This window comes from Triticum dicoccoides, chromosome 2B (genome assembly GCF_002162155.2).
Source record: "Triticum dicoccoides isolate Atlit2015 ecotype Zavitan chromosome 2B, WEW_v2.0, whole genome shotgun sequence".
NCBI lineage: Eukaryota > Viridiplantae > Streptophyta > Magnoliopsida > Poales > Poaceae > Triticum > Triticum dicoccoides.
The window spans coordinates 150722617-150740722 of NC_041383.1; the positions used below are offsets into that span (position 1 = coordinate 150722617).

Sequence of the window (18106 nt, forward strand, 5' to 3'; positions counted from 1 at the left end):
CGTGCCTTCTCGCTTCAACAATAGCGCCCGACACAATCATAGCACACTTTGTCGGTGTCATGAGGGAGAGAGACAGAGGGGTTTGGTGGATAAACACGCCCACCACTTGTAAAAACTCATAGTTGTTTTACACAATGAAGTCAAACTGGCCCAAACCGCTCACGCTTGTGTTAGAGGCCACCACAATGAGACGCTATGTTGGAAATTATGATTATGCTATCATTAATATGACTCCAAGTGTGTGCAATAACATAGATGAATGTCATAGATCTACCATGCATAGACTAAGGATCAAACAAATGAAAACTAGCAGTGATAGATCTACATACATGAACTAATGAACAGAAAAATGAAAGCTAGCCGCAACATTGAGATGAACACCCTAGCCCGGCTTCCGGGTCTTCCATGATTAAACTCGAATTAATACAAAGGACGAGCAAATGTGTGCGATTTTCATGAGAGGCTCCTCTATATACCCAGACCTTTGTCCATCGGCAATGTGAGACTAAACTCCAACGTATTTTTAGGCCACAACACTAAGCTAACGAATGTTCATTGTTCATAGTGTTACATATGCCTGCAGGTGGCCTTGTCAACGGTACATATCGACCGGGAAGCTAGATCATGGATGGATGCTTGCACTGGGTTATGTGTGTCACCATTGCTTTCTCTATATTCATGGACGAATTTCTCTGTGATGAGGCTCGACACTTTGCTCTTCACTTCGGGAACGATCTAGCCACAACGTCCAAGTCCTTATCCCATCAAGTTGTTGACACCGGCTAAGCAGTCACATGCAATATGCACATGTGATAATAGCAGGTCTTCGGCCAAGGCCAAAACCTCGTGGCAGGCCAGAGCTTTTAGCACCTCCGAATCTTCATCACCTTCTACTGTCATAGTCGACGCACTAAGAAAGTTTCTTGCCTCATCCCTCGCGATAGCTGCGAGTGTGCCTACTTTTTGGTTCTCCCCCCCTACAACATCTACATAGATCTTTGCCATCCTTCATGGGGTATCAAAAATGAACCCCATATGCCTTCCACCCCCATGACTAAAGGGGGGAGGTATTAGTAACGACCCTTTAGTCCCGGTTCATGAACCGGGACAAAAGGCCCTTACGAATCGGGACTAATAGGTGTTTTTCTACTAGTGCCCCTACAACATCTACATAGATCTTTGCCATCCTTCATGGGGTAGTATCCAACTAAACCCCCATATGCCTTCTAGCCCCATGACTTATCTCCAACTCTAAATTTTAATCTGGCCTAGCCCATTTATTCCAACACACACATCATTCTCATCCACGTCGTGGTGCGAGCATCTGTATCCTAACAAACAAAGCTCGTCTCATATGTGAGGAGACGTGTTGGGTACGGTCCATGAAGCACGCTTAGTTTTCTCCCAGCCTCGTCACACGTTTTCTTGTATTTTTTACCCTTTTGGGTTCTTTTTTATATATATTCTGAAAATGTTATAAATATATATATTTGGATTTTTTTTATTTTTTTAATTTTACAAAAAATAACCATGCAATAGAAATCTTCATTGCATATTTAAGAAATATTTGTCATGTATTAAAAATGATCATCTTGTACTTCAAAAATATTCACAATTTAAATAGGTTCACTATGTGTTTAAAAAAACTTCATCACATATTTAAAAGATGTTCATAATCTATTTAGAAAGCATGTTAATCAATTTATTGAAAATGTTGTACATCATGTAATTAGAACTTCACATATTAAAAAAATATCCATATAAGTTTTTAAAATGTTCATGTGAAATTTAAAATGTTTTCACATTTTTTCTTTAAAATGTTTGTATTTATATAAAAAAAGGGTTCCACATTCTAAAAAGTTGTTTGTGTATTTTTCAAAAGAAAGAAACTGAATAAAACACGAAAACAACAATGAAATTAAAAATAAAAGAAATAAAAATAAAAAGAAAATATATAGGAGAAAAAGAAAAAAAACTGTGAGAAAAAGCAGCCACATTTCATTAGAAAAATCCGCAGCAAAATATGGCAAAACTAGACCGGCCCACGTTTCCCACGCTGGGTGAGGCTCTCCTACTGCTCATAGTAGCCGAGCTATAGCCTTTGCGCGCCTTGGCAGGCATCGATGGTGGTGGAAAGCACAACTCCAACAGACGCCTGCTTCGATGGCGGTAAAGCGTGGCTCCTCCGGCAGAAAACCCATAGGAGGGCCGTGATGAAGATGTGAGAGGCTTCTGCTAGAGATTGGGCCAACAAATCTTGAGTGTCCTAGGGGGCTAGTTGAGATTTTCTTTTGAACAATTGGGGCCTGGTTGAGATTTTTTTATTTTTTTTTGAAAAATTGAGGCCTGGTTGAGATGTGACTGCGTGTATGTATGCAAAGGCCCAGCGATCGTGTGTTGTGGTTCTTTTTTTAGGATCTAGTGTTGATATTTGTTGGTGTTTGTAAATTGCACGGGTCGCTAACGAGATTGAGGTTTGCCTAAAAAAACTAAAGAGATTGAGGTCCAACTCCTTTCCTTGCGCGGGGGGCTGGCCACGCAGCTCTCTCGTTCTTCTATATATAAACAAACCCTCTTCCCGGCCGCCACCCTTCCGATCAAGCCAAGCCAAACCATCAAAGCCGATCAAGCTAAGAAGAACGAAGCATCGACCAGCAACGATGAAGAAGGAAAATTGCTTCGTTTTCTGCCTCATTATTTTCGTGCTCGGCGTCTTAGCTTGCGGGTCCGTCTTCTTGGCGCTCGACGAGTACAGAAAGCCGCGGTACTACGCGGCGATCGACTCCCTCTCCGGCCTCGACCCGGCGACGGATCTTGGCAGGCCCTCGCTGGATCCGCTGTTCAACATCACCCTCAGTGTCGCATCGCAGGGCTTCCGGCACAGCGAGTGCATCCCGCCCGGCACGTACGTGGAGGTCTCATACCGCGGCTCTCCGCTCGCCACCGGGACCGCTGTGCAGCTCTGTGCCAGGCCGCGGAAGGCGCCGAGGGAGCAGTCCCTTGTCGCATGGGGCCGTGGCGTGAGCGTCCCGGGCATCAGGCTGGACAACCTCGCGGCCGATGCGCGGCTCGGCGTCGAGGCGTTCGAGGTCACGCTCCAGATGCCACCGACCCACGACCATGTGGGGAAGATCGTGACGTGCAAGGCTAGGCGGGTAGGGGACGACGCCGCCTTGCGAGCTCCGTGCGACTCGTCCAACATGGGCCATTATTGGACGCCGTCGCCAAAGGATCTGCACGGCGGCGCCTGAGTTAACTTGTGCGAATGTCACGTGCAGAGATGACGATGGCAACTTGATGTCATCCATAGAGTCATCCAGTTCTAGTATAGGTTTTTTTTCTCATCAATAATGTATTGCGGATTTTTTTGAAAGGAGATCAATCATGGTAGATTTATCTTATAGTACTATACATGCTAGATATTTAATGTTGGGTCTCACTGATCACATCTAGATATTTAATGGGTAATTGCTTCAAGCTAATACATACGATATATAGAGACATAAATTTACCCATGTCCGTGGATCTGAATTTTCAACTCTAGTACACATGTGTTTTAGGCCAGTAGGAAACAAATTATGGGCGTGCGACGTGCATTATCGGTGGATTCGCATAGGGGCCCTGTAGGCAGACTCCGTGAGGTGGAAACCATCTCATTGAAGAGCCTGAAATGTCTGGCACAATGATGTACTTGGCGCCACGCCGGATCAGTATCTGCAGAGGATTACCAACTCATCAGTTTATCTTGAGTCATACACAAGTTTTAACAAACAGAATAGACCTATCATCCATTCTTTGTACTCCGATCCTTCCATTCCAATATGCAGTGCATATAGATTTTTAAAAAAGTCAAACCTCACAAACTTTGATCAAGTTTGTGGAGAAAAACATTGACGTCTAGAATGCTGAAAAAATGCTAATTTTTGCAGGCCATAACCACATTGACCATAGGCAGATAATCAAGAACATAAATTTCCAACTGATTTGGATATGGTCATGGCGACGCAACCAACATATTATAGTATAAAATAAGGCGATAAGATAGACAAGTATTGTGTCCAGGAATATAAGGTCAAAAGAAAAACATGTTGAGGGAGAAGTAAATTGTGGGAATTAAAGTAATAAGAATGGAGTTTTCATCTATTTTGTGCACAACATAGTACCTCTAGGCCTTGGGAGATGCTGTCAACGATTTGGAGAACATAAGATGTGGCTTTTTCCACAGTCCTGTTGGACAGAAGGAAGCTCCTGTAGTTATTTGCTCCAAACTCTCCCATGACAAACAGAGAGCTCCCGAAGCAACTAGTAGTTTACCCTTGCAGAGCGAAGGCTTGAGTTTCTGGAACGACACGAGCTGATCATGGAGGGAACTATTGATAGGAGGGTTCGCGGTCAAATTCTGTCCCTGCAGGTATGTCAAGGTGAGAGCCGGTGCTCCTGCCACAGCGAACTTTACTCCAGCGGAAAAGTTGCCCCCCTTGTCAAGGTATGGCGGCACGAAAGGCAGACCCAGAGCTTCGGCTGGAAAATGAATTCTATCTCCCTCTCTTTCTCCTTTTAGCCAGCAAGATTAATAGTAGTTGAACAAGTTTGGTAGTGCATTTGTGGTTACCAATAAAGTCCAACACAAGGCGACCGTTGGCACGTCCGGACACTGCGTTTTGGATTTCGATTTGAGATTTTTTTTGGCCCAGGCCGAGATGGCCGAATTTCGGCCGTTTTCAAAAATTTTGGTTGAAATTTTGACCAATATTTGACTGATGTTTGACTAAAATTGAACCAAAATTTGTCAAATTTGACCAATTTCCGCCGAAAGAGACTTTTCGCCCTAGGCCGAGATGGCCGAAATTCGGCCGAAATCTGTTTTTCTCGGCTGAAAATCAAAACACAGCGTCCGGTGGGGTGGCCGAAGAAGGTCTCGCCGTAGGGGAGGTTCTTGAGTAGTAGACCCAGAAGGACGGGATCAGCCCACCTGACCAAATTACCGGTGTCGGCGAAGGAGTTGCCGAAGCTGATTATGGATGTGAAACGGCTCCGGTTGTCACTGGAGTAGGCACCGCGGAAGTACGCTAGGATGAAGAGCAAGAGGAGCGCTGCGTGATGTGGCCTCATACTTGGTTGCCTGTGCTGCTGTAGCAACGCTTGCTAGCTGCTTCCTGCTTGTCAGTTGGGGCTTCCACGCTTGGTCTCCAAATGCTATATATAAGCAAGCATACCGTGTTTAACAAGGCAAAGATAAGGAGTCAACCAAATGTGTGTTTGGTGGGCATTTTCTACGGATGTACAGGTATATCTTCATACTTCCTCCGTCCGAAAATACTTGTCATCAAAATGAATAAAAAGAGATGTATCTAAAACTAAAATACGTCTAGATACATCCTCTTTTGTTCATTTTGATGACAAGTATTTTCGGACGGAGGGAGTACTTTTTTTGCAGGGTAGGTATATCTTCTTACTAACTGACTCATCAAGTTGGCACTTATTTATCTAAGAAAATATGAGTTGTAGATTGTGAGATTTGAGTAGTGACGCAAATTCTCTCTTCGACTAGAACAAATGTAACAGTTTAAATGATTTCATTGTAGTTTTGGCCCCTTAAATTCTCTCTTCAACTAGAACAAATGTAACAGTTTAAATGACTTCATTGTAGTTTTGGCCCCTTTTCAAGTAGCTTTTTGCATTACTACGTAACCAGTGACATCTTAACAACAGTTAGAACTACAAAGTGAAGTATCATGGAAATTTACAACTAGGAAGTGGCTGACTTTGACGCAAAGACGAATTGTGTGGCGTGCACTTCACGATAAATTGTTATCATTTGCTATACTGTCTCGCATAAAGCGAAACATAGCCGTGCCCTGAAAACAATGTATACTCAAAAAGAAATATCAGAAATGATATCGACTAACTCATAGTTAGACCCAAAAAGAAAAAAAACCAACCTCACGCTATGGTCACAAATTTATTATAAGCCGTCGAAGATAAGTATTTTCAGAATCAAACCATAAAAAGAAGTGAATACACAATGAACAACTTCATCTGCCCTCAGCTAGAACCGTCACTGAAGACCCACAAGACACAACACTAGTGCTAGTCTCCGACAGAAAGAACGACATGACGTGCAGATCGGAGCCTTCGGTTTGCATTAGCGCGAAAGTCGACGACAAGTCCGGGGCGCATTTACCGCAGTCTAGACATTGCATGACCTTCCGCATGCTAGGTCTCGCATTAGGTAATGGGTGCGAGCACAACAACCCAAGTTGCAGTACGAGGGTAATCTCCTCTATGTCAAACTTTCCTGTCAGTCGCGGATCCATCACCTCGAGGATCGATCCATTGCGGCAGCACTCACGCACCCAATCAACCAACACCACTGGGTTGTTGTGCTCGTCATGCTGGATTGGCCTTCGTCCACATGCAACCTCTAGAAGGAACATACCGAATGCGAATACATCGGTTAAGGGCGTTGCCTTCCCGGTGCGCACAAGCTCTGGTGCGAGGTATCCCCTGGTGCCAACAACATGGGTTGTTTGAGCATCAGTTCCATGGTCATATAATTTTGCTAGGCCAAAATCTCCCAGACACCCATTCAATTGTTCATCCAAGAGCACATTGCTTGCCTTTATATCCCTATGAATCACAACTTTTTCCCAATCCTCGTGAAGATACAATAGGCCTGATGCAACACCTTTGATGATCCAGTACCTTTGGGGCCAGAATATTGCTGGCATACGTGGATGGTGCAAATACTTGTCAAGACTGCCATTTGGCATGTAGTCATAAACCAAGAGAAGCTGGTCCTTGCGCCGGCAGTAGCCCAGCAGCTGCGCAAGATTCCGGTGTCGAAGACGGCCAATGCTCACCACCTCGGCTATGAACTCCCGTATTCCTTGCCTTGAATCATGTGACACCCTCTTCACCGCGATCTCCGAATTGGATGCAGAAAGCACCCCTTTATATACCCTCCCAAATCCTCCGACGCCAAGTAAATTCCGCTCCGTGAACCCATCCGTGGCACGATGCAGGTCCTTGTACGCAAAACGATGGGGACCAAACTCGTCTTCCCAGTCTTCGCGTACCTCGGCAAACCGGCGCCGACGCCACACAGAGAAGAAGACCACAGCTAGCACTGCAGCCACGAGCAACGCGGTGGTGAGCGGCAACACAACATCCAGGACCTTGGACCGAGGCTTGGCTCCCACGCGTGGCAAGGCAGGAAGCTTGGACAAGTCAAGCGGCGGGGCAGGTCCGTCCAAGCTGAAGCTCCATCCGAGCACGTAGTGGTGTGCCAGGACAACTCCCGACGACGACGAGAAGCCGGCATATATCGACGTCGAGAAGCCGACGTACATCGCATCTGGCATGAGCGTGGAGAGATCGATGGCTTGGGAGAGGAGAGGATTCCTAGGCTTGGGCACTTGCACGGGAGCCAAAGTCACCTTGAGTTGCTTGGACTGGCCGTCGTAGTCCACCCACACCTGCATGGGCTTGCCGCTATCTAGCTTCAGGTCTCGGAAGGCGCCGCCGTGGTCATCGTCGTTGTAGCCAGCCGGCTGGGCCTGCTGCGAGATGAGGCTATTGACGTCGATGCCGACGTGGTTGCTGTTGATGTCGCGGAACTCGGGGCTCAGGATGGTGTCAAGCTCCACCGCCAAGATGGGGCTGCTCACCGGGCCGTTTGTCGCGTTGAGGAGGCCCAGGTATTGCCCGCCGTTTGCTGCCGTGAAATTTGTGGTCGGGGAGACGACGAAGGCGAGCCCGTGGTCGCTGACGCCATCGTATCTTGACACGATGGCGAACACGAAGGACGTGGAGAAGGAGCGCGGCACGGCGGTGGTGTTCGTCGGCGGCGTCGGCTTGTGGAGGAAGTGGAGTGGGGTGGAGTGGAACGCGTGGGCTTTCGTCTGCTGCGTGGAGTTGGTGAGCCCGAGGAGGCCGTTGGGCATGACGGTGGCCATGCCGTCCAGCGTGAGGTTAACACCGACGAAACCTTGGTAGGCGAACTGGCCATCGTCCAGCGACGAGGCCACTTGCCCGTCGCGGCTCAGCAGTATGAGCAGAACAAGGGCCAACATAGTTTCTCTTCTCAGACACCTTGCCTCGTTGCCCTCAAGAAGCTTAGACAAAACTCAACATGATTGAGTCATAGGCTAGCAAAAATAAGCTTGCTTCTTTTGTGGTGAGGGATATGGATGGGTGGTGTGATTGGAGCTTGGAAGAAGGGGGCTGAAAGATATAAAGAGAAGACAATGACAGGTTAGAATGCCTTGCCACGGCATCGGTGTAGGCGACAGACAAGTGAAGACAATTCTGCGTTCGTACAGTATAGTATATGTTGACGCGGTGCCCTGCATTACCGGGCGAGATCGTCGTCGCTTCGCACGCATGGTGGAAAAAAGGGGTCCATTACCATAACTTTCGACGTCTGCTTAAATATGGTGTAGATTTTTTCAAACTTCTGATTTTTAAGAGATAAAGTACTAAGTATTAAATTAACATTTAGACGCTCACACACTATATGAAAATCATAAGTTGCCTACCGTTTGACTGTAAGCCGAGCATATTTCATCCCTTATATTGCGGTACTGTAAAGCATTATAAGAGAAACTTTAAGCTTGTTTTGCGGTACCGGTCTGCAGCAGAACATATCTCGTAAAAATTTACAGTAAAACCGAAAATTCCCTGTGGTGTTCTTGTTCCTCCTCTTTCGCGTCTGCTCGGCCACACGAAATTCAGTTAGCCACGCTCACACGAAATAGAAAAATCATGAGTTGTTGTTTGGCTGTAAGAGCATCTACAGCCGCAACCTGCAAATTCGACCCCTCAACGACCGCGCATGCGTCTGGACGCGTCCACGGACACTGATAGGTCATGGCTTAAATTTTCATCTCCACTTCCACGGGCACTGACGGGCTATGTGGAGTTGGTGAGTCCGAGAAGGCCGTTGGGCATGACGGTGGCCATGCCGTCCAGCGCAAGGTTAACACCGCCGAAACCTTGTTAGGCGAACTGGCCATCGTCCAGCGACGAGGCCACTTCCCTGTCGCGGCTCAGCAATATGAGCAGAACAAGGGCCAGCATAGTTTCTCTTCTCGGACGCTTTTTGCCTTTTTGCCCTCAACAAGCTTGGACAAAACTCGTCATAGGCTAGCAAAATTAACTTGCTTCTTGTGTGGTGATGCATATAAAGGGTTGTGTGGTTGGAACATGGAAGAAGGGGGCGGAAAAAAGACAATCACACGCATTAACGTACGGGAGAATGGTGGCCAACCAGCATGGCCACGTGGTGCATGCTGGTCGGCCATGGTGACAAACTTTTTTATTTTTTTGGAGATTTTTTTTTAAGATGGAAGTAAGACTTTTTTTAAAGATTATTTTTGGAAGTGGCAATTTTATTTTTCTTTTCGAGAAAAGTTTTTTAGGCCTTTTCTTTTTCATTTTGAGATGTATGTGATGTCCATCTATTTTTTGAGATTTTTTTGGTAGATGAAAGTGAGACATTTTTCTTTTTGAGTAAAGTTTTTAGGCTTTTTTTTCTTTTTAAGATGAATGTGATGTCCAAGTGATGCGAGGATTTTTTTAAAATCTTTTAGATGAAGATGAGTTTTTTTTCTTCGAAATAACACATCCTGTTCAAAGTGTTTTTTTATTCTTTGAGAGAAAGAAATGCGCACACAACTTACTCTCAGGAGGCCCGCAATGGCGGCCCCAACCACTAATGACAAGTGAAAATGCCTTGCCACGGCATCGGTGTAGGCGAGACAAGAGAAGACAATTCTGAGTCCGTACAGCATGCTAGTATACGTTGACGCATTGCCCTGCACTACTAAGCGAGGTCGTCGTCGTCTCGCACGTATGGGTTGAAAAAAAGGGTCCATTACTATAACTATAACTGTCCACGTCTGCTTAAATATGTTGTAGACTTTTTCAAACTTCTGATTTTTTTTAAACACAGTACAGATGCAAGCGCTCATATATACACGCATACACTCACATCTATGAGAATACACACGCACACCTTACCCTGTGAGCACCTTCTGATTTTTTTAATAGATAAAGTACTAAGTACTAGGTACTAGAGTAACATTTAGACCCTCACACACTATAAAGAAAAAAGAAAATCATAAGGGCATCTTCAGGTACACATAAATTTCCTCCCACATCGGCCCCGCAGACAGAGGGACCATGTCCGTGGACACGAATATGGAAGGCCGCCATCCAACACAGTTCACATACATTGCAAACACCATCCGAACAACCAGACGAAATTTGTGCAAACACGGCCGGATTTTCATACAAACCGGAAGAAGTTCATGCAAACACGACGGATTTTATTACATTTTGGACATAGTTCAACTAAAAGCGGTACTCGTCCGACTCGAGAGGTATAATACCTAAACTAAAAGATCGCCGACGCCCGTTCTCTATCTCTGAGCGACACCCCTCATATCCAGTCGAAATATGAGGCAGATATGGGGCGCCCGAGCGTGCGCGGGCGCATCCGCCATGTCGTCCCCAACCCATGCTGGCCCACCCGACCCCACAACTCCGCCCACCCAAGCTTTCATCCGGCGGTTTCCGACCGTCTCCAGCATGGCGGGCAGCTGATCCGAGTCCTTCACCTCCAGATCTTTTTACACCGAGCTCATCCCAAGCGGCCCCAAGGAGGAGATGGCCGTCCGGCTTGCACTCGGCCGCTCCAAGGAGGAGACCTATGCACGGCAGCGCTCGGACTCCTTCCGTCGGGAATCCATTGCATCCCCCAAATGGCGCATGTATCCGACGCTAGATGTGTTGCCGCTGCCTCACCAGAGGCGGTGCGGCCCGTCTGGCGTCCGAACATGGTGGCAGACGAGTAACCCCTTTGTTTGCAGACCGAGCTGCGGGACGTACCATGGGCGTCGTCCGATGAAAACATGGCACGACGTGCCCACCGTGCGAGGTAGCAGGCATGGGAGGCGGCAGCAGCCCTCGCTGTGGTGGACGTTGGTGAGGCGGAATCGCATTCTCCGGCGCCCCGTATGGCGCAGTAGTCCAGGCGCCCCTACCGCGTCGCGGTGGATGTCGTCGGCTCGTCCCAGGACAAATCCATCATCGACGCTGCGGTGGACGTCGGCGAGGCGGAGTCGCATTTTCCGGCGTCCCGTATGGCGCAGCACTCCGGGCGCCGCAACCGCGTCGTGCTGGATGTCGTCAGCTCGTCCTAGGACGAATCCATCCTCGATCTGATGTCCATCAATGTCGTTCGGGTTCCGGGCTGCGAGCTCCGAGGGGGAAGAGTAGGGGATGGGAGACGCGACGCCTTGAGTCCCATGAGTCGGCTAGTTTCCCATGCCCTACTCTACCTTGACGGCGACCAGACCAATACTTTGGGGAGCGTAGCTGGCCATCGGACATGGACACGGCGGAGCCGGACAAACTCCACTCAAAGATCGCTGTGTTGCATGTGATAATCTGGATTTGAGGTTTTTAATAGATATCCGGATGTGAAATGCATTATTTGAAGTGTGACTAGTCATCCGTGGATGTGACTGAACGCGTCCGCGAGCATTTGAGTGGTTGGGTTTGCCAAGTCCGGCTAAATGCTCTAAGTGAGTACCCAAGAAAAAAACACTGCAAAACGTACGACCTCGACATAGTCCACATAAAAACTCTCGCCTTACAGAGCCATCTCGGCAATGTTCTTACCACATGGCCATCATATAAGCACTTGGCAGTTAGGTAACAGTTGCCTATGAGTCAAGATAGCAACGGGGACGAAACCCATCGGACTTTACCTGTCCAAACCCATCCCAAGGGACTATCGCAAACCCGTTCTCGTCTTCGTTACCGTGCGCAAGGCTACTTTTCGCCCGTTCCCTAAACCCATCGGGTTTTCTAAACCCACGGAGATATCGACATATTTAAGCAAACATAGTAGCAACGAAAGATAGCATTTCAGCAGAAAAAGAGCATATTTCAGTAGCATAACTTGAGCTGAGTGCGCCATATATGAGTTCGAGTGTTAGACATAAGAAGCTCGGAGAAAAACACACAAGATGTAAGGTGAGTGTGCTATATATGACACTTGGTGTACACTTTGTTATATTTTTTAGCTCTATGATTTCGTAATGCACAAAATAATTTTTTTATTTTCCTTGCATTTTATTTCGTTCCCTTCTATTTCTCGACCATATTGTTCCAGCCAGTTTTCATCGTCCTTTCCATCTTTCTCAATTCCATCCTCTCTTTACCGCTACTTTGCCACTTCAAAGTTGTGGTACTGCCTTGAACTGTTCACACCATCCTAGAAGCCGAGCGTGCCCCTCGGCTTATGTTGTTGAGTGATGGTTATTTATACTTGGCAAACAATTTTTCAAGTCATCGACAAAAGGATCTCGGCTTACGCCGCTTTGCCGACGTGGGGTAAGCCCAGTTGGCTTTGCTGACCGAAAATGAGCGAGGGTTCCCGCGACTCTCATGGCGACCTGGCCACCTCGCCGCCTCCACTGCCATGACAACCTCCCTCACCCACCCACACTCAGCCGCAGGAGCCTTAGCGGTCTGCTAGCCTCTGCCACCTGATCCGGACATCCGCTCCGCTCTTTGGTGGCGACCCTGATGCTTCTCCGACTTCGACGCAGGAAATATATCACATGAAAACCAACATTTAAAGAAAATTTCGTGGAAACCACATTTTAAAGTTTAAAAAGAATCTGAAAAAATAAGCAACGGATGGTGAGAGGGTTATGAAAGTCACGTTGAGACGTCTCCAGTGTCAAGTACACAACGACTTGAGAGTCTAGTCTTCTCCGGCTGGTCGACGTATCACGTAAGCAGTGGTTTGGAGAATGACAGCCGATTGCATTATCACGGCTCACAAGTCAACATAGGTGGTATAAATGTTGCCATCGCCCCAGACTGCACGGCAACGGCCAAATCCTTCCTTTCCATCCATGCCTTTCAGCCGGTAGGCGGGCGTGGAATGGAATGGGTCACCGGCTCACGCCAGCCACGGAGCTCCCTGGATATTTTGCCCCGCCGGCGTTCACATAGACGAGATGAGAGAGCTTTCCGTTGATCAGGTCACTGCAAGACTAATTATATGTTCGGCAGTTCTCTAGCTTCCTGAAATCTCAGGATCGGTGGAGCTCCTTTTTCCCGCTCCGTCATTTTTAGCTACACCTTCACCAACTCCCGGAGGGGACTTGAGAAGCGGAGAGTCTCCGAACAGGCCCTAAAACAAAGGATTCGCAGATTACTTTCCAGACCCGAACCAATCAAGTACTTACATACTTACCAAAGACGCCGAGCAAATTGACGCAGAAACCATGCCTCTCGAGCTTTTCCACTTGGTCACTCTGCTCCTTCTCCTCGTGGCTGCTGATTGGGGTCTCGCGGCCACGGTCGGCAGCGACGATGGTCGGCAGTTCGCCTACAATGGCTTTGCCGGCACGAACCTCACTCTCGACGGTGTGGCCAAGGTCACGCCCAACGGCCTCCTCATGCTGACCAACGGCACCATCCAGCAGAAAGGGCACGCCTTCCACCCGTCTCCGGTCCGCTTCCGCGCCGCGCGCTCCTTCTCGACGACCTTCGTCTTCGCCATCTTCGGGCAGTACATCGACCTGAGCAGCCCGGGCATGGCCTTCTTCATCACCACGTCTAGGGAGGTGCTGTCCACGGCGCTCCCAGGCCAGTACATGGGCCTCCTCAACGCTACGAACAACACCAACCGGGAAGCCCACATCTTCGCCGTGGAGTTGGACACCCTCCACAACTCCGAGTGCCACGACTTAAACGGCAACCATGTCGGCGTCGACCTGGATAGCATGGTGTCCCGAGATTCCGCCGATGCTGGTTACAACGACGATGCCACGGGCCGGTTCCTCAACCTAAGCCTCATCAGCCGGAAGGCAATGCAGGTATGGTCGTATGGAGATGTTCGGCCCTGGATGCATTGCACCCACGATGAACAGTAAAAAAGAATCTGAAATTTCTTGGCTTTGTAGATGCTCAAATGGTTTAGGTACTTGCAAAATTTGATGGAAAAATGACTTCCAAAGAGCACCTCAAATATTTGTGCATCTTTGAAGCCACACAATTTCAAAATGTTTTTTTTGTTTGCTATTTTCAGATTTTACTATGTATCGAATGTGCACTGCATATAGATTTTTTTCTGATCACAATACAAACGCAGACACTCATACATATGCACATACACTCTTCCCTACGATTATGAACACACAGACGCATATATGTCTCATGCAGGTATGGGTGGACTACTATGCCTCTGCCACAGAGATCACCGTGACCATGGCTCCCCTTGGTGTAGCCAAGCCCAAGAAGCCCCTACTACGTACCACCGCGGACCTCTCGACCGTGGTGCAGGACATGGCCTACGTCGGGTTCTCCTCGGCAACAGGAGTCCTTTTCACACGCCACTTCGTCGTTGGCTGGAGCTTCGCGCTGGACGGGCCAGCTCCGATGTTGAATATCTCGTTGTTGCCTGCCTTGCCACCGATTGGACCCAAGTCACGGTCCAAAGTGTTGCAGATCGTGCTACCCATAGCATCGGCCACAACGGTTTTAGTAGTGGGCATCATTGTTTACATTTTGGTTCGAAGGCGTCTCAGGTACGCGGAGGTCCACGAGGACTGGGAGAAAGCATTTGGGCCGCACCGATTCTCTTACAAGGACTTATTTCAAGCGACCAAGGGGTTCAGCCAGAAGAACCTACTTGGGGCGGGAGGATTTGGAAGCGTCTACAAGGGTGTGCTCCGCAAGTCTCATATGGAGGTCGCCGTGAAGAGGGTGTCACATGAGTCAAGGCAAGGGATGAAGGAGTTTATCATGGAGGTTGCAAGCATGCGACGCCTGCGCCACCGCAATCTGGTGCCGTTGCTCGGTTATTGCCGACGGAAGGGAGAATTTCTCTTGGTCTATGATTACATGCCAAATGGTAGCCTGGATAAATATCTATACGATCGTAGCAAGGGTACACTGGAGTGGCCTCAAAGATTCCACATCATCAGGGGAGTGGCTTCGGGATTATCATACCTCCATGAGGATTGGGAGCAAATTGTCATCCACCGGGATGTCAAAGCAAGTAACGTACTCTTGGATGGCGAGATGAATGGGAGGTTAGGGGATTTTGGCCTAGCTAGGCTTTATGATCATGGGTCGGATGCACAAACCACACATGTAGTTGGTACTATGGGTTACCTAGCTCCTGAACTAGGACACACCGGCAAGGCAACCCCATCTACCGATGTGTTTGCCTTCGGGGCATTCCTTCTAGAGGTCGCATGTGGGCGGAGGCCGGTTGAGCAAGATGAGAGAAATAACCAAGTAGTAGTGCTCATGGATTGGGTTGTCGACCATTGGCATAAGGGTTGCATCACTAAGGCGGCAGACATTAGGATGCCAAATATGTTTAGTCTTGACCAGGTGTCTCTAGTGCTAAAACTCGGGCTTCTGTGCTCCCACCCACTACCAAATTCAAGGCCAACCATGCGACAAGTCTTGCAGTACCTCGATGGCGATGTGCTCCTCCCAGACTTGTCGGCAACATATCTAAGATCAACCAAGCTGGAGTAGATGTATAACACAGAGTTTGTTAACCAAAACATAATGTCATATATGTCGTCGTCGAGCATGAGTGTCATTTCTGATCTTTCCGGAGGAAGGTGACAAGGTCTATGTTGTGTCAAAATAATTGAGTTGGACTGGATGGTACTTGTCTCTAATGTGTATATCCTTGTAAGTTATAACTAGATATATGGAGGTTTCTTTGATTTTTCTTAAGTTTTTATTTATTTAGAAAATTCCAACACACACACACACACAATCAGATTGTCATGTTACTTAGGTGTTTTTTTTCATAGTTAGGCACGAGCCACAATATGTATGAGGCATGCATCCATTTGGCTGGGACTGAGATGTGCATGTTCACGTTGGAGTCTTTTCTTTTTTGCACTGAATCGGGTTATGAACGATAAAGTTGAACCGAAGCAAACCGATGAGTCGAGCATCCCAAGGCAAAAAGAACTTCGTGGCAACCAGTCAAATTTCCCTCATAACGAATTGATACTATTCACCTAAAAAACGCTTGCCTTATTGATGTGCTCCCGGGCGCTTCTCTTGGCGACGGCCCGGGCTCCCCGCCCCGGCCGCCTTCAGCTCCGGCCTCCGAGGACTGGGAGGTGGTCCCGGCGCGGCGCTAGCGCCTCTCCGTCGAGGGCGGGGCCAGCCGCGGGGGCTGGTGCGTCGTTGGCTCCAGTTGGAGGTCGTTTCTGGGCGTTGGCTGAGGTCGCATCGGAGGACGAGGAAGACGCGGACCAGGAGTCAAGGGAGGGGGACCTGGCGCCGGCGATGCCGTCGCTCGGCGACTTCGTAGCCTGCGCGCAAGCGGCGGGGAGTGGCGCCGCGGGGGCGCGCCGCCGCTTTGCTCCGGGGGGCCGGGGACCGCGTGCGCTCGCTGTCAGAGCATGGCGGCCCTCCCTGTCTACGGGCAGGGGCTCGGCGTCCCCTGGAGGTGCCGCTCGGGGAATCCGGGCGAGGATGGCGGCTGCGCTTCTGGCTCCGGCGGACTCAGAGGCGGAGTGGCCGTGCTTGCCGTCGCCGGCGGCGGCCGGTCAGGTGGCGGTGGAGGCGGCGCTGGAGCCGCAGGCGGCAGAGGGTGACGTTGTCTTCCTGATGGCTAGGGTTGGCAGTGTTGGGCCCGGGGCCATGGTGGGACAGGTGGGCCGTGGGCCGAACCAAGTGTCCAGTTCGGCTAGTGCTGGAGGCTCGAGCGACGCGGGGGACAGAGTGCCCATTGGGGGTGAGAGGCTATCGATTTGTGGGCCTGTTGGTGCCGACCAGCCCGCGTCGGGCCTGTCTCGGCCGCGGCCCACCCCTGGCTCCTATTTATGGGTGCGCCGCGGTTGCCTCGACCACTCGCTAGGGTTTCCCGCATCTAGATCGGAGGTGCGGCGCTGGGCTCACTGTGCCAGATCCATCCACCTCATCTCCCCTCCCCCTCCTCTCTCCATTTCCTTTGCGGCGGCGGTGATGAGCGGGCGGCGCGCGGAGAAGAGGCCCATGGAGCCCCCGATCTCAAACGCGGAGCGGCGCCGTGAGCGAGACTTGCGGGAGAAGGCGAAAAAGGAGCTGCGTGCAAGAACTGGTGGCAGATCTGAGCGGAGCTATGAGCAAGAGGGGCGTGAGGGGGATTGGGGTCCTCCTCCCCCCTGGTGGATTCAGAAGCAGGAGAGAAGAAAGAAGAAGAAGAAGGAGATGGCTCGGCGTCGGGAGCTTGAGCGCAAGCCATCGGATCTTCCCAACTTCGATGGTGGCCATGGGGATCCGCTTGCCAAGAAGGCCAGGGCGACGACCGAACCCCTGGTGGTGTCCCTTCCTCCTGGTGCGAAGGGCACTGCGGGGGAGCCCATTCCGGTGGAGGACGCGTCGGAGGCTCTGGATGTGGAATGCTTCAAGTGCGGGAGACTTGGTCATTTCCAGTCCAAATGCAAATTCCAGCCCCTGTGTGTGCTCTGCAAGGAGGAGGGTCATGCCTCCGCGCACTGCCCGACGAGGGGTCGGCAGCCAAGCCTGCAGATAATGGGCAGCGCAATCTCAGGGGAGGGCTTCTTCTGTCTGCAGTACGAAGAGGAGGAAGATCTTGAGGGCCCTCGGCTGCTCTCGGTGGGCAACGCGGCTATTCTCTCTGCGGAGCCGGGCCGCCTGAACCTGCGGGTCTTTAAGCAGGAGCTCAAGCACATGGTCACGGGGGACTGGGATTGGCAAGTCACCCAAGTAGGCGAGGACGACCTCATGGTGGTGTTCCCCTCTGCAGATCTCCTCCACATGGCCCGGACTAGTGGCAAACTATTCCTTTCCATTAATGACATCACTGCTAGGGTGCGGGATGTGGTGCATGAGGTGATTCCCCCGATGGTGATGCCAGAAGCGTGGGTGCGGCTCCACGGGATCCCTGAGAAGCACCGCAAGATCGAGCGTATCAAGGAGGCTTTCAAGATGCTGGGCAGGCCAATTGTGGTCGACGAGCTTTCCCTCATTAAGTTGGGTCCGGTGAGGATGAAATTGGCTTGCAAGACGCCGGCCAAGCTGAATGGCACGGTGG

At 49.7% G+C, this 18106-nt stretch overlaps 2 protein-coding genes and 1 pseudogene across 2 annotated transcripts; 1 reads left to right on the forward strand and 2 right to left on the reverse strand.

The window, feature by feature from the left end:
• Nucleotides 1–3576: 3576 nt before the first annotated feature.
• Nucleotides 3577–5112, reverse strand: LOC119360693 (annotated as a pseudogene).
• Nucleotides 5113–5928: 816 nt separating this feature from the next.
• On the reverse strand, nt 5929–8142 carry LOC119367413 (L-type lectin-domain containing receptor kinase SIT2-like). The gene has a single exon (XM_037632931.1). The coding sequence runs from the start codon at nt 8073–8075 to the stop codon at nt 6036–6038; it is 2040 nt and encodes a 679-aa protein (XP_037488828.1). The 5' UTR covers nt 8076–8142; the 3' UTR covers nt 5929–6035.
• Nucleotides 8143–13122: 4980 nt separating this feature from the next.
• LOC119362689 (L-type lectin-domain containing receptor kinase SIT2-like) lies at nt 13123–15807 on the forward strand. Its single transcript, XM_037627928.1, has 2 exons — nt 13123–13904; nt 14251–15807. The coding sequence occupies exons 1-2, from the start codon at nt 13311–13313 to the stop codon at nt 15577–15579; spliced, it is 1923 nt and encodes a 640-aa protein (XP_037483825.1). The 5' UTR covers nt 13123–13310; the 3' UTR covers nt 15580–15807.
• Nucleotides 15808–18106: the final 2299 nt, after the last annotated feature.

Coding starts and splice junctions, on each gene's coding strand:
- LOC119367413 (XM_037632931.1), bottom strand. CDS start 8,075: ATGTTGGCCCTTGTTCTGCTCATACTGCTGAGCCGCGACGGGCAAGTG.
- LOC119362689 (XM_037627928.1), top strand. CDS start 13,311: ATGCCTCTCGAGCTTTTCCACTTGGTCACTCTGCTCCTTCTCCTCGTG. Junction 13,905..14,250: donor TCAGCCGGAAGGCAATGCAG/GTATGGTCGTAT, acceptor TGTCTCATGCAG/GTATGGGTGGACTACTATGC.